This window comes from Nycticebus coucang, chromosome 11 (assembly GCF_027406575.1).
Source record: "Nycticebus coucang isolate mNycCou1 chromosome 11, mNycCou1.pri, whole genome shotgun sequence".
NCBI classification, from domain to species: Eukaryota; Metazoa; Chordata; class Mammalia; order Primates; family Lorisidae; genus Nycticebus; species Nycticebus coucang.
The window spans coordinates 58,785,509-58,800,792 of NC_069790.1; the positions used below are offsets into that span (position 1 = coordinate 58,785,509).

The following is a 15,284-nucleotide window of genomic DNA, read 5'->3' on the forward strand; positions in this document are numbered from 1 at the left end:
ATTTCTACATAAACTTGCATGCAAATAAATGGAAAGAAAAAAATCTAAAATTAAAAAAGTGCAATATTCCTCTCTTTAAAATAACTATTATTAAAAGAAAATTATAAAAAGAATAGTTACTTTAGACAATAATTTCTTTTACAGGCCAGCTATAAACATAATTATCAGAAACTCTTCATTATAATAAAAAACATAACTATCTTTCTTATCCATCATTATTTTGGATAAACTTAAAATAAATCTGATGTGACATATCTAAAACTAAATTTATTATTTCCAAACCCACTCTTTTGTCTGTTCCCTGTCCTGACAAATGATAGGATCATTTATCCAGTGCCAGTCTATGAAGAGTATAATATTTAACACCCTCTTCTTGCCTTCACTTAAGGCACCTCCCATTGATACCACCTCTTTCTCTCTCATATCTGTTTCTCTTCTATTTCTAGTTCTTATTGCTTTAGCCAGGGTCCTCCACACCTTTTGCCTAGACAACTAAAGCACAGAAAACCAATCTATTTCGCTAGTTCCTTTACCTTCTCACCCGCAAATGTACTGCCTGCACAGTGATTTTTTTTTCTTTTTTGCAGTTTTTGGCCAGGGCCAGGTTTGAACCTGCCACCTCCGGTATGTGGGGCAGGCACCCTACTCCTTTGAGCCACAGGTGCTGTCCAGCGCATTGAACATTTTAAAATATCTGATCTGAGAAACACCTCCCCAAACCTGAGGATGGCCAGCGGCAATCGTGAAAAACAATCATGAGGCGAAATCAACAGAAAAACTCTGGCAATATGAATAGTCAGAGTAGATCAACTCCCCCAAGGATCAATGGGGCAGACACAGCACAAGATCCCATGCACAAACAAATAGCTGACATGTCAGAAATCGAATTCAGAATCTGGATAGCAAATAAGATCGAATTAGAATTCCAAGCAGTAACTGAAAAGATATCTCAAGAATTCAACGAATTCAAAGACCAAATGACCAAAGATTTTGACACATTGAGACAAGAAGTTGCAGCCCTCAAAGATCTGAGAATCCCTCAGTAACAGAATGGAGCAAGCAGAAGAAAGGATTTCTGAGACTGAAGGCAAAGCTTTCGAACGCTCCCAAACGCTCAAAGAGGAAGAGAAATGGAGGGCAAAAACAGATCACTCTGTCAGAGAGCTCTGGGATAATTCGAAGAAAACCAATATTGGTCTTATAGGGATCCCCGAAAGCAATGAAGTGACTTCACAAGGCACAGAGTCTCTTCTCCATGATTATGAAGGAGAACTTTCCAGACATGCCAAGAGATTCTGAAATTCAGATAGCAGACAGTTTCAGAACTCCAGCACGACTCAACACAAATAAGACATCCCCCAGACACATCAATCAACTTCACTAAAGTTAATATGAAGGAGAAAATTCTGAAAGCAGCCAGATGAAAGAAAACCATCACGTACAAGGGCAAAAATATTAGAATAACTGCAGGTCTCTCTGCTGAAACCTTTCAAGCTAGAAGAGGATGGTCATTGACTTTTAATCTCCTAAAACAAAATAATTTTCAACCCAGGATCCTATACCCAGCTAAACTGAGTTTCATTTATGACAGAGAAATTAAATACTTCAATGACATTCACATGTTGAAGAAATTTGCCATAACTAAACCAGCTCTCCAGGATATTCTCAGACCTATCCTCCATAAAGACCAGCGTAATCCTCCACCACAAAAGTAAACCCACCCAGAAAATTTTGATCAAATTCCAACTTCCACAGTCACAAAAGGATTAAAAATGACCACCGGACTCTCGAAAGGCTTATCAATACTCTCAATTAACGTGAATGGTTTAAAGTGTCCTCTAAAGAGGCACAGGTTGGTTGACTGGATACGAAAACTCAAGCCAGACATCTGCTGTATACAAGAATTGCATCTTACATTAAAAGACAAATTTAGACTCAAGGTGAAGGGATGGTCATCTATACTCCAGGCAAATGGAAAGCAGAAAAAAGCAGGCGTTGCAATCCTATTCGCAGACGCAATACGCTTTAAACAAACGGAAATAAGGAAGGATAAGGATGGACACTTCATATTTGTTAAAGGTAATACTCAATATGATGAGATTTCAATTATTAATATTTATGCACCCAACCACAATGCACTCAATTTATAAGAGAAACTCTAACAGACATGAGCAACTTGATTCCCTCCAGTTCCATAGTAGTTGGAGATTTTAAGAACCCTTTAGCAGTGCTGGATAGATCCTCCAAAAAGAAGCTAAGCAAAGAAATTTTAGATTTAAACTTAACCATTCAACATCTGGATGTAACAGACATCTACAGAACATTTCATCCCAACAAAACTGAATACACATTCTTCTCATCATACTCGAAAATCGACCACATCCTAGGCCACAAATCTAACCTCAGCAAATTTAAAAAAATAGAAATTATTCCTTGCATCTTCTCAGACCACGATGGAATAAAAGTTGAACTCAATAACAACAGGAACCTGCATACCCATACAAAAACATGGAAGCTAAACAACCTTATGCTAAAGGATAGATGGGTTATAGACAAGATTAAGAAAGAAATTACCAAATTTTTGGAACAAAACAACAATCAAGACATGAATTACCAGAACCTCTGGGATACTGCAAAGGCAGTCCTAAGAGGGAAGTTTATAGCATTGCAAGCCTTCCTCAAGAAAACAGAAAGAAAGGAAGTTAATAACTTAATGGGACATCTCTAGTAACTGGAGAAGGAAGAACACTCCAACCCCAAACCCAGCAGAAGAAAGGAAATAACCGAAATCAGAGCAGAACTAAATGAAATTGAAAACAAAAGTATTATACAACAGATCAATAAATCAAAAAGTTGGTTTTTTGAAAAGATCAATAAAATAGATAAACCTTTGGCCAACCTAACCAGGAAAAAAAGAGTAAAATCTCTAATTTCATCAATCAGAAATGGTAACGATGAAATAACAACAGACCCGGGCGGTGCCTGTGGCTCAGTGAGCAGGGCCCCATATACCGAGGGTGGCGGCTTCAAAAATGGCCCCGGCCAAACTGCAACAACAAAAAAATAGCCGGGCGTTGTGGCGGGCACCTGTAGTCCCAGCTTCTCAGGAGGCTGAGGCAGGAGAATCGCCTAGGCCCAGGAGTTGGAGGTTGCTGTGAGCTGTGTGATGCCACGGCACTACCGAGGGCGATAAAGTGAAACTCTGTCTCTACAAAAAAAAAAAAAAAAGAAAGAAATAACAACAGACCCCTCAGAAATTCAAAAAAATCCTTAACGAATACTACAAGAAACTCTACTCTCAGAAATATGAAAATCTGAAAGAAATCAACCAATACCTGGAAGTACACCACCTAACAAGACTTAGCCAGAATGAAGTGGAAATGTTGAACAGGCCAATATCAAGTTCTGAAATAGCATCAAAGTTCTGAAATAGCATCAACTATACAAAAATCTCCCTAAAAAGAAAAGCCCAGGACAAGATGGCTTTACGTCAGAATTCTACCAAACCTTTAAAAAAGAACTAGTACCTATATTACTAAACCTCTTTCGAAATATAGAAAAAGAAGGAATATTACCCAACACATTCTATGAAGCAAACATCACCTTGATCCCCAAACCAGGGAAAGACCCAACAAGAAAAGAAAATTATAGACCAGTATCACTAATGAACATTGATGCTAGAATACTCAATAAGATCCTAACAAACAGAATCCAACAACACATCAAAAAAATTATATACCATGACCAAGTAGGATTTATCCCAGGGTCGCAAGGGTGGTTCAATATACGTAAATCCATAAATGTAATTCAGCACATAAACAAAATAAAAAATAAGGACCATATGATTCTTTCAATTGATGCAGCAAAAGCTTTTGATAATATCTAGCTCCCTTCATGATCAGAACACTTAAGAAAATTGGTATAGAAGGGACATTTCTTAATAGAGGCCATCTACAGCAAACCCACAGCCAATATCATATTGAATGGAGTTAAATTGAAATCATTTCCACTTAGATCAGGAGCCAGACAAGATTTCCCATTGTCTCCATTGCTCTTTAACATTGTAATGGAAGTTTCAGCCATTGCAATTAGGGAAGAAAAGGTGATCAAAGGTATACACATAGGTCAGAAGAGATCAAACTTTCACTCTTCGCAGATGATATGATTGTATATCTGGAAAACACTAGGGATTCTACTACAAAACTTTTAGAAGTGATCAAGGAATACAGCAATGTCTCAGGCTACAAAATCAACACCCATAAATCTGTAGCCTTTATATATACCAACAATAACCAAGCTGAAAAAACAGTTAAAGACTCTGTTCCTTTCACAGTAGTGCCAAAGAAGATGAAATATTTGTATACCTAACAAAGGACGTGAAAGATCTCTACAAAGAGAACTATGAAACTTTTAAGAAAAGAAAGAGCTAATGATGTTAACAAATGGAAAAACATACCATGCTCATGGCTGGGAACAATCAAAATTGTTAAAATGTCTATACTACCCAAGGCAATATTTAATTTTAATGCAATTCCTATTAAAGCTCCATTGTCATATTTTAAAGATCTTGAAAAAATAATACTTCGTTTTATATGGAATCAGAAAAAACCTCGAATAGCCAAAACATTATTTAGCAATAAAAACACAGCAGGAGGAATCATGCTACCAGACCTGAAACTGTACTATAAATCGACAGTGATCAAAACAGCATGGTACTGGCACAAAAACAGAGAAGTAGATGTCTGGAACAGAATAGAGAACCAAAAGATGAATCCAGCTACTAACCGTTATTTGATCTTTGACAAGCCAATTAAAAACATTCAGTGGGGAAAAGATTCTCTATTTAACAAATGCTGCTGGGTGAACTGGCTGGCGATCTGTAAAAGACTGAAACTGGACCCACACCTTTCACCATTAACTAAGATAGACTCTCAGTGGATAAAAGATTTAAACTTAAGACATGAAACTATAAAAATACTTGAAGAAAGTGCAGGGAAAACTCTTGAAGGAATCAGCCTGGGTGAATATTTTATGAGGAGGACTCCCCAGGCAATTGAAGCAGTATCAAAAATACACTACTGGGACCTGATCAAACTTAAAAGCTTCTGCACAGCCAAGAACATAGTAAGTAAAGCAAGCAGACAGCCCTCAAAATGGGAGAAAATATTTGCAGCTTATACCTTCTATAAAGGTCTAATAACCAGAATCCACAGAGAACTCAAATGTATTAGCAAGAAAAGAATATGTGATCCCATTTCAGGGTGGGCAAAGGACTGGAAGAGAAACTTCTCTAAAGAAGACAGACACACTATCTACAGAAAAGCTGATGAAAGGAAAAGCTCATCATCCTTAATCATCAGAGAAATGCAAATCAAAACTACTTTGAGATATCACCTAACCCTAGTAAGAGTAGCCCACATAACAAAATCCCAAAACCAGAGATGTTGGCGAGGATGTGGAGAAAAGGGCACACTTCTACACTGCTGGTGGGAATGGACACTAATATGTTCCTTCTGGAACGATGTTTGGAGAATACTTAAGAGACCTAAAAATAGACCTGCCATTCAATCGTATAATTCCTTTACTAGGTTTATACCCAGAAGACCAAAAATCACAATATAACAAAGACATCTGTACCAGAATGTTAATTGCAGCCCAATTCATAATCCATTGCTAAGTCATGGAAGAAGCCCAAGTACCCATCGACCCACGAATGGACTAGCAAATTGTGGTACATGTATATATACCATGGAATATTATGCAGCCTTAAAGAAAGATGGAGACTTTACCTCTTTCATGTTTACATGGATGGAGGTGGACCATATTCTTCTTAGCAAAGTATCTCAGGAATGGAAGAAAAAGTATCCAATTGTACTCAGCTCTACTATGAAGCTAAATTATAGCTTTCACATGAAGGCTATAACCTAATTATAGCACAAGACTATGAGGAAAGGGCCAAGGAAGGGGAAGGGAGGGGGGAGGTTAGGGAGGAGGGAGGGTAATGGGTGGGGCCACACCTATGGTGCATCTTAGAATGGGTACAGGCGATACTTACTAAAGGCAGAATACAAATGTCTACATACAATAACTAAGAAAATGCCATGAAGGCTACGTTGAACAGTTTGATGAGAATATTTCAGATTGTATATGAAACCTGCACATTGTACCCCTTGATTGCACTAATGTACACAGCTATGATTTAACAATAATAAAAAAAAATAAAATACAATTTTTGAATGTGGGGAAAAAAAGAAAAAAAAATCTTTTAATTAATTCTCACTGACTACAAGAAGTCTGGTAAGTTTCTCTCACCCTCTCTCCTCAATCAACCCTATACTCTTCATCTTCTTAAACGTAATTTATTCTACTATAATTTGAGATCTGCAATCTTAAGGAATGCCATGACTTTTAAAGTCTAACTTTAACATTTTATATCTCCCCTAACCCACACCCATAGAATTAGGGACTGGAAAGAGTTCTGGAAGCCAATAAAAAATGATTTTTTTTTTAAATTTTGCATTTCAGAATGCACGGTGGTTTTGTTTACTTTTCTAGTTCTCACTACACTGGGAAGCCCTACATTTTCTTTATTGAAAAGACATACGAGAAAATCAGTTTAGTATCACTGAATGTGGCCCATCTAATCAAAGCCTTGACACTTTTAGAATGGAGGTGGAGTTAAGTGGCTAGCCCTACAGTCTAAAGCATGGGACTTCCTTTTGAAGTTCAAAAGGAAAAGTTCTGTTAGGTATGGTGGCTCACACCTGTAATCCTAGGACTCTGGGAGGCGGAGGCACGCGGACTGTTTTAGCTCAAGAGTTTGAGACCAGCCTGAGCAAGAGTGAGACCTCATCTCTAAGAAAAAATAACTGAATGTTGTGATCGGTGCCTGTAGTCACAGCTCCTCAGAAGGTCAAGACAAGAGGATCGCCTGAGTCCAAGAGTTTGAGGTTTTTGTGAGCTATGATGCCACAGCACTTTACCCAGGGTGAGAAAGTAAGACTGTCTAAAAAAAAAGGAAAAATTACCCAATTCTTAGTATTAGCCCCTTGAAGAGGAAAGGGACGAAGATTTGGGTTAACTGACCCCCTTGGAAGTGGTGCTGTACATGAACTGGAGGGGCTGAGAACTCGGAGCAACCCTTTGATGGAGCCTGTGAGAGCAGGTTTGGGGTTGTCTTACTGAAAGAAACCCCAAGTGCCTATCTACTTTAAGTCTGTACCAACAACAGAACAGCACTAGTTTTTATTTCCACATAGTAAAGAGAAATAATAGCAGGCATGAACGGATCAGACTTCACTGCAGTCCTAAACCCAGTTGGTAGATGATTTGAGTAAGATGTTGGTGAGGAAAAATGCTCAAATAATTTGGTAGAAGACAGGTGTTTCAGAAGGAACTTAGTATACTTAATGCTAATGAGGTCAAGCTGTGAAGGCAGTGCTGTTTACAAAGGGTACTGCTATAAAACCTTATCAGTAATATCTCATTCAATGGTTCTCAACTTTTCCTAATGCTATGATGTATTTTCATTGTTACAAAGGGATCACGATTCACAGGTTGTGAACCGCTGATCTAATTTTTGTTTAAAACTAGTGGCCTTTCTCCTCCCTTCAGCATCAACATTATTTTTAGCTCAGAGGCTCTAACATATTCTTATGATCCTTATTGTTCATTGTTATCATAAATAAAGCACAAAGCAATCAAAACAAAGCAGCTGTGTAACTTGCAGCATAACAGTTTTTTTCTCCCGCTCTTGGAGAGGATGCTAGCTCCCAACTGCATTCTAACAGATGGCATGAATTAAATCATATATAGGAAATAACCAACTATTACTATAAGAACTTGTGTTGGAGAAAATGCCTTCACTTCCAATACTCTGAACATGCTTATTTCAAACATCTGTCCCTTTGTACATACTGTTTTTATTTTATTTTTTTGAGACGCTCTCAAGCTGTCACTGTCGGTAGAGTGCTGTGGCATCACAGCTCACAGCAACCTCAAACTCTTGGGCTTAAGTGATTCTCTTGCCTCAGCCTCCCAAGTAGCTGGGACTACAGGCACCCACCACAATACCTGGCTATTTTTTGGTTGTAGTTGTCATTATTGTTGTTTGGCGGCCCGGGCTGGATTTGTACCCACCAGCTCTGGTGTATGTGGCTGGCATTCCAGTTGCTTGAGTTACAGGCACCGAGCCTGTACATACTGTTTCTAACATCTACAATACCTCATTGTCAATCTATCTGATGAGTTTTTTCTATTCCAACTGACTTTGAAACTCTTACTTTCACTTCAGCTACATGTCTATTATTCTTTGATCTTCTTTTCTTAATAATATAGTGTGCTTATATCTCTTTGTAAGAAATATTAATTTCATTTAATGAAGTATTAGAATGTAACAAAATCTAAAATCTATTAGTAGAATCAACATGTATGCAACTGCAAACACAGTTGCCTTTAAGGACTGAATTTTTAAACAGATAATCTGAATTCCATTCAATAACCACTTATTATGTACTATGAAAAAAATGGGTCTAAAAATTTTATAGATTGAACATCATTTCACAGAAAATATAGTCATTCTTGCTTCTTACTCTGATTAGATACAATATAGGCATTTAAGTACTTAAAAACAGTATTTGAATTTTTATGTGGAATTAATTCTTTGAACTGAATTCAGCATATTTTCTAATACTCTTTCTCATTAATTAGATCTTATCACTCCTTTTGAGGCTCCTACTTCAGACTTTGGAAAACTAAGCATAAGAGAGAAAACTATTTCACAAATCTATAAATTTGATTAAAAATGCTATGCCTTTTTTTGCATAAAGTGCAAAGTAAAAGTGCTTATGATCCAAAATAATGTGCAAACTTGAAACAGCACTTAATCAGACTTTTCTTTTTTGGAGTATCATTTTTGTTTAGTTGTTTTTGTGTTTTGTTTTGTTGTGGGATAGGGTTTTTCTCTGTTGCCCAGGGTGGAGTGCAGTGGTATGATCACAACTCATTGCAATCTACAACTGCTGGGCTCATGTAATCCTCCAGCCTCAGCTACCTGAGTAGCTGGGACTTTAGGACTATGTCCAACTCATTTTTTTGTATTTTGTAGACATATTATGCACTCAAATTTCTGGCCTCAAGTGATTCTTCCCTTAGCCTCCTGAAGTGATGGGATTATAAGGTATGAGCTATTATACCCAGCCTACTTTTGTATATTTAATGATGGTGTCCTACTTTAGTATTATAGTTGGTGTACTACTGTTCACGTTAAGCCTCATCCTAAATTTCACAAACTTAAGTGACCATTAATATTAATAGTAACCTACTGGTCACCATCTTTCAGTGTGGAGGACACAAGTTAGTACAGTAAGAAAAGTTTGGTATTTTTTAGCAATTAGAGACCCACTGTTTCTACAACAACAAGTCTGGTCTGGCCTGAGAGAGCATCACCCGGCTCCAGGAACAAGACACCCATCCGTGTTCTCAAAATGGGGGATCCCGGTTCCACAGCCTGTGAGGACCCTGGATTTTACCCTACTTGGGACCCCTCACTGTAATCCTCCTATTATTAACCATTGCCCTTTACATCATTTAAGTCCTGTCCTTATTTATTCAAGACATGGTAAAAAAGGTGTCAACCACAGTTGCTACCCAATTTCTATTACTCTTCCAATGTATCCTAAACCTGCATAGTCCTACCAAAATCTGATTCATTCCAATGCAGACAACTTATACCCTATTCAGCCAGAAGCAGTTTCTGAAGACTGACCATGACCCATCGCCCCTTTTAACAAGAGTCAGGAATGTTGGACGACTACCAGTCCCCCTACCAGCAACCCCCATCCTGAACCCGAAGGGCCTAACTAGCCCCACACCAAAGGTCTGTGTCTGGAAGGACTCTATCCATGAGAATCTTCCAACAGGCATTGGAATCTATCCACCCCTATGGCCCTATATAAAAAGAGGCCCCCAACCACCCTTGTTGGAGATGCCATTTTTGCCTTGCCTAGGTGGGTCTCTGATCTCCCTTCAATAAACTTGGCCTGAACCTTTCTGTTCTTGGTCTTGCCTCTGGGGTGCTGCCACACCACCTTTCAGTTTAGAGATTCACACCATTCTTCTTATCAGGCACGTGTCCTGTGTCAATCAACCCAACCTAAACATTAGTTTCCGATAAAACAGGATCACTAACATCAACTTTATAACATTTTTGTGAGGAACAGAGCTATGTATGTATAAAAATCTCAGTGACAGTAGGTATAAAGTATATAATATAAGTAAATTTATAGAATCACATAATAATAAGAAATTAACTTGTATTATTCTTTATTGGAAGCTCTTAGGGAAACAAGAAGCTTTCTCTCACTATAGATCATACAGTATTTCCCATGAAGTACAGAAAAGCAAGTTGGTCCACCCTACAAAAAAAAAAAAAAGAGAGAAGGGCTGTAGGGGGAGGGTTAAATGTGACCCCTTTTACTCCATTTTCTTCAGATTAAAGTTAGTCTATTAGAAATATGGAACTTGTTCATGATTCCTCCAGGTCAAAACTCTATGATCTCCAAAAGGATGGTGGTTAGAGGTGTGATATTTACATTGGAGTGCTAACATTAACAAACTTGAAAACCTCTTCTTTTTTTTTTTTTTTTCAGTATAACTAAGAGAAATTTTATGTAGGAAGAGCAAAGAGAAAATTTAGAGCACTTTCAGAGACTTTTGCATCACTTGATGCAAGTGATGGAGAAAAGGTGAAAGACTGAAAATCTCTTAATTAAAGACTAAGACAAAAATCACATTATCTTTTGACTGCTAGTAGGAAATATGTAGCATAGCTATTTAAAATTACTCTTACGTTCTTCTGGTTTCATTTCAGTTATTTTTTGTAGCCAATTTTTCCATGTTTGGCAGTCACAAGGCTCATGTGCTTCACCAAGGCATTCCCTAAAGAAGAAAACACAAAAAAGGCAATTAAAAAATATTTTCCATCAATATTAAAGAAAAATACAGTAGAACCTCCATAGTTGAACACCACCCTATATTGATTACCTCAAGTGGACCTAATTTTCATAGACTGGACATACACCACAAGTACGTATCAGTCTTAGGCCTAGTTTCTTATGTTCACCACCTCTGTATGTTGACCAGTTTGTTAAGTCCTTTGGGTGGTTCTAGTGTAAGGGGAAAGTACTCTGCCAATTTTAAAGTTGGAAAAACTAAGGCACAGTGGCAAATCAGAGATGAAGTACTTTAAAAAAGGAAGTGAAAATGTGATTCCAAAGCTTGATACCATCAGACTACTGTTTTAAAGTCAGTATGAATAAATATACTGATAAATTCATTTATACATTTCAAAAGATCTAAATAGATTAGCTGATATTTATAACTTATTTTTGCATGCCTTAAGAGCTATGAAACATTTTAATTAGGTTTTAGTCTCTCTAATATTTTAAATTCTTGCTACTGAAGGTATGTTCCCATGGCTAGCAGCATTGCCATTACTGAAGAAGAGCAGGTCCCATGAGACTTGTAGATTAATCCGTATTTTGTCACAATTAGCACATGACCCTTCTTCATTTTAAAGTTTGAGAAGCACTGTTTTAAGTCACATTCTTGCAGTTGTAAGAATGGTTGGTCTTTACAGTGAAATGACAGAGAAATTACTAAGTCATAGTTTTTCAGTTACGGCTAAGAACGGACTTGTCTCTCTCCATCTCTGCCTTCTCTTGCTAACAGGGACCCTATAGAGTTCTATTTTCACAAACCAATGAGCAGCCCAGCAGACAAAAAGGAAATGTAAATTTCCTTTACAGTTATATACCTAGTAACTAAATCAGCCTTTTAGAATTTGTTCCCATAGCTTTAAGTTGTTTCTAAAAAGCTCAGGAGCACGTCTGGTGCCTGTGGCTCAGTGAGTAGGGTGCCGGCCACATACACCAAGGCTGGCAGGTTCCAACCTGTCAGCACCCCTGACTTGCTGAACAATAATGACAACTGCAACCAAAAAACAGCTGGGTTGAGGCGGGAGCCTGTAGTCCCAGCTTAAGGGATCTCTTAAGGGATTCTCTTAAGAGAATTCTCTTAAGAGAGGGATTCTCTCTCTCTTAAAGAGAATCCCTTAAGCCCAAGAGTTTGAGGTTGCTGTGAGCGAGCTCTGGATAGTGAGACTCTGTCTCAAACAAACAAACAAAACAACAACAACAAAAAAAAAACAGGCCTCAAATTCTCCCTAAAATGATATCTCAAAGCAGAATCAACAACAGGATCCGAAACACCTACGGTATCTGTCTGCAGTAGAAAGGCAGAGGATACAACACTCACAGTGCCCTGAGAATTTGGCTATAATTTTTTCTTCTCTGCCCCCCTTAATTTCAACAGCTTCATCTTGCTGTGGGCATTCTCCTTTTCTTTCTTTGGGATGATATGCTGTCTCCCTGCTCCCTTTTCTCCCTCTCCTCCTTTCTCTTTCATTCTCTCCTTCTAAGAAGACAAAGTAAACGTTATACTTTCATATCTTGGTCTAGGTATGGATCTTGGTCTAGAGAAATTATTTTCTCGTCCCCTGAGCACTTACTTTCCACCTTAGCAGCAGTTACTTTTACCTCTGCATATGCAGTTAACAGCTAACACAACCCAATTTACTTTTATTGGAATTTGGCAAATTTTTATTTAAATAATTAAAAACATCAACTTATTTATAACTCAATTTTTATTATTTCTACAGCTATATAAAAAATCAAACACTATCAATGAATCCCCAACAATAAAAAAAAAATCAAACACTAAAAAGGCCCTAAAGCCTTTATGAATTGCTCATTTTAATCCAATATAATGCTATCTTGTGTAGTACAAAGGTAATTAATTATTCCAATAATAAAAATACATCATGTTGGGGGAAAGAAAAAAACACTCTGCAGGTGACATCATCATCATCATCTCACCTTAAATAAAGATCTTATTTGCAAAGGTTAACCTTATTAAGAAAACACACTGGCTGACTCAGGTAGAATCTTACAAACTAAGAGAATAATACCTCACCATATTAATAATGTACCAACACTATTATTTCATTAGGATGACTATTATTAAAAAAGAAAAACTCAGAAAATAAGTGTGAGTGAGGATATACAAACATTGGAACCTTTGTGCACTATTGAAAGAAATGTAAATGCTAATGTAGCTGCTATTGAAAACAGTTTGGTGGTTCCTCAAAGTTAAACATACCATTTACCATGATTCAACAATTCCACTCTTAGGTATGTACTGACAAGAACTGAAAACAAAGAATCAAACTTACATACTAATGTTCTCAGCAGCATTATTCACAACAGCTAAAAGGTAGAAAACAACTCAAGTACTAGTCTCTTACAGCCATCTGATCTTTGATAAACCCAACCAAAAAAAAAAAAAAAAAGAGAGACAGAACAACTCAAGTGTCCATCATTAGATGAATGGATAAACAAATTGTGTATGTGTGGTGAGTCAGCATGTACATTATTCAGCCATAGAAAGGAATGTATTCTAATACCTGCCACAATATGGATGAACTCTAAAAATATTTTGGATTCTACCTACATTAAATATATAGAATAGACTAAATTCATAGAAAAAGTAGAATAGTTTGAGTACAAGCAGCTAGAGGGAGGAAAAAATGGGAAGTTACTGATTGATGGTTACGAGTTTCTGTTTGGGATCATGAAAAAGTTTTGAAAATAAATAGAGGTGGTGGTTGTACTGTGAATGCAATTAATGCCAATGAACTGCATATTAAAAAATAGTTAAATGGTTAATGAGTTGGGTAACACATGCTGTAGTCTCAGCTATCCTGGAGGTTGAAGTGGGAAGATCACTTGAGCCCAGGAATTTGAGGCTGTGGTGTGCCTGCACTCCAGCCTGGGGAACACAGTGAGACTCTATAGAAGAATTAACAACAACAAAAAAACAAAAACAAAGGAAGTGGATACAAGGGGTCTTCAAAATGTTTATGAAAAATGTGTATTATCAAAAACTGTGAGGATTTCAAATTTTTTCACACAAAAATAAACTCATACTGATTTATTAAAATATATCCGAATAAGATCTAGTTTAGGATAAGGCATCTGTTTGAAAAGAGCCCCTTTTAGGGCAACATGAATTCTGCTAAAATTGAAGCAAGAACAAATATCAAATGATGAAGCTTCACATGTTTTGCAAAAAGTTTATGAAAACAATGCCCTAGAGAAACCAGCAATTTACAAATGGGTAACTCGTTTAAAAGGAGAAAGATGATGTTGAAGATGTAACTTGCAGCAGCAGACTACGCACATCAATTTGTGAGGAAAAATTTTTTATCCATGCCCTAATTAGAGAGGACCAACTATTAACAGCAGAAACAGTAGCTGACACCATAGACATGTCAAATGGTTTAATTTACACAATCTGTCTGAAAAACTGAATTGAGAGAAGGTTCCATCAATGGGTGCTGAACCGGTGCCCAGATCAGCTACAGATAAGAGCAAAGCTTTCAATGACAATTTTATATAAGTGGGATCAAGATCATGAAGCATTTCTTTAAATAATTGTTAAAAGGAGATGAAACATGGCCTTATCAATACAATCCTAAAGATGAAGCACAATGAAAACAATGGCTATCAAGAGGTGAAAATGGTAAGTGGATCTGTTAAGAGCAAAGGAAAGGTCACAGCAACAAGTTTTTGGGATGTTCAAGGCATTTTATTTGTTGACTTTCTGGAGGGCCAAAGAACAATAATATTTACTTATTTTTTGAGGACATTAGCCAAAGCTTTAGCAGAAAAACACCCAAGAAAGCTTTATCAGAAACACTTTCTCCACCACGACAATGCTTCTGCTCATTCCTCTGATCAAACAAGGGCAATTCTGTGAGTTTCAATGAGAAATCATTAGGCATCCACAGTCCTGATTTGGGTCCTTTTGACTTTTTGTTTTCTAATCTTAAAAAAAATCTTTAGGCATACCCATTTTTCTTTGGCTAATAATGTAAAAAAAGACTGCATTGACATGGTTAAACCCCCAGGACCCTCAGTTCTTTAGAGATGGACTAAATGGTGATATCACTGCTTACAAACATGTCTTGAACTTGATGGAGCTTATGCTGAGAAGATTACATTTTTTATCTGTTAATTCCATTTTTTCCGAGAACTTTTTGAAGTCTCCTCATGTATTAATTAGACTCACTTTAAAATCAACCCTACTTTCCAGAAATGTAAGGGATATCTGTGATAACTGTTAAATTTAATTTGGCACACATACTAGCATAATCTAGAGTAAGA

General features: G+C 37.1%; 1 protein-coding gene across 4 annotated transcripts in view; it reads right to left on the reverse strand.

The window, feature by feature from the left end:
* ANKIB1 (ankyrin repeat and IBR domain containing 1) overlaps positions 1–15,284 on the reverse strand; it is a 192,321-nt gene that overhangs the window by 27,769 nt on the left and 149,268 nt on the right. For all 4 annotated transcript variants that reach the window (XM_053608658.1, XM_053608655.1, XM_053608656.1 and 1 more), the window contains one exon: positions 10,850–10,938. In XM_053608658.1, the coding sequence (XP_053464633.1) occupies positions 10,850–10,938 (89 nt within the window). The remainder of the gene's footprint in view (positions 1–10,849; positions 10,939–15,284) is intronic.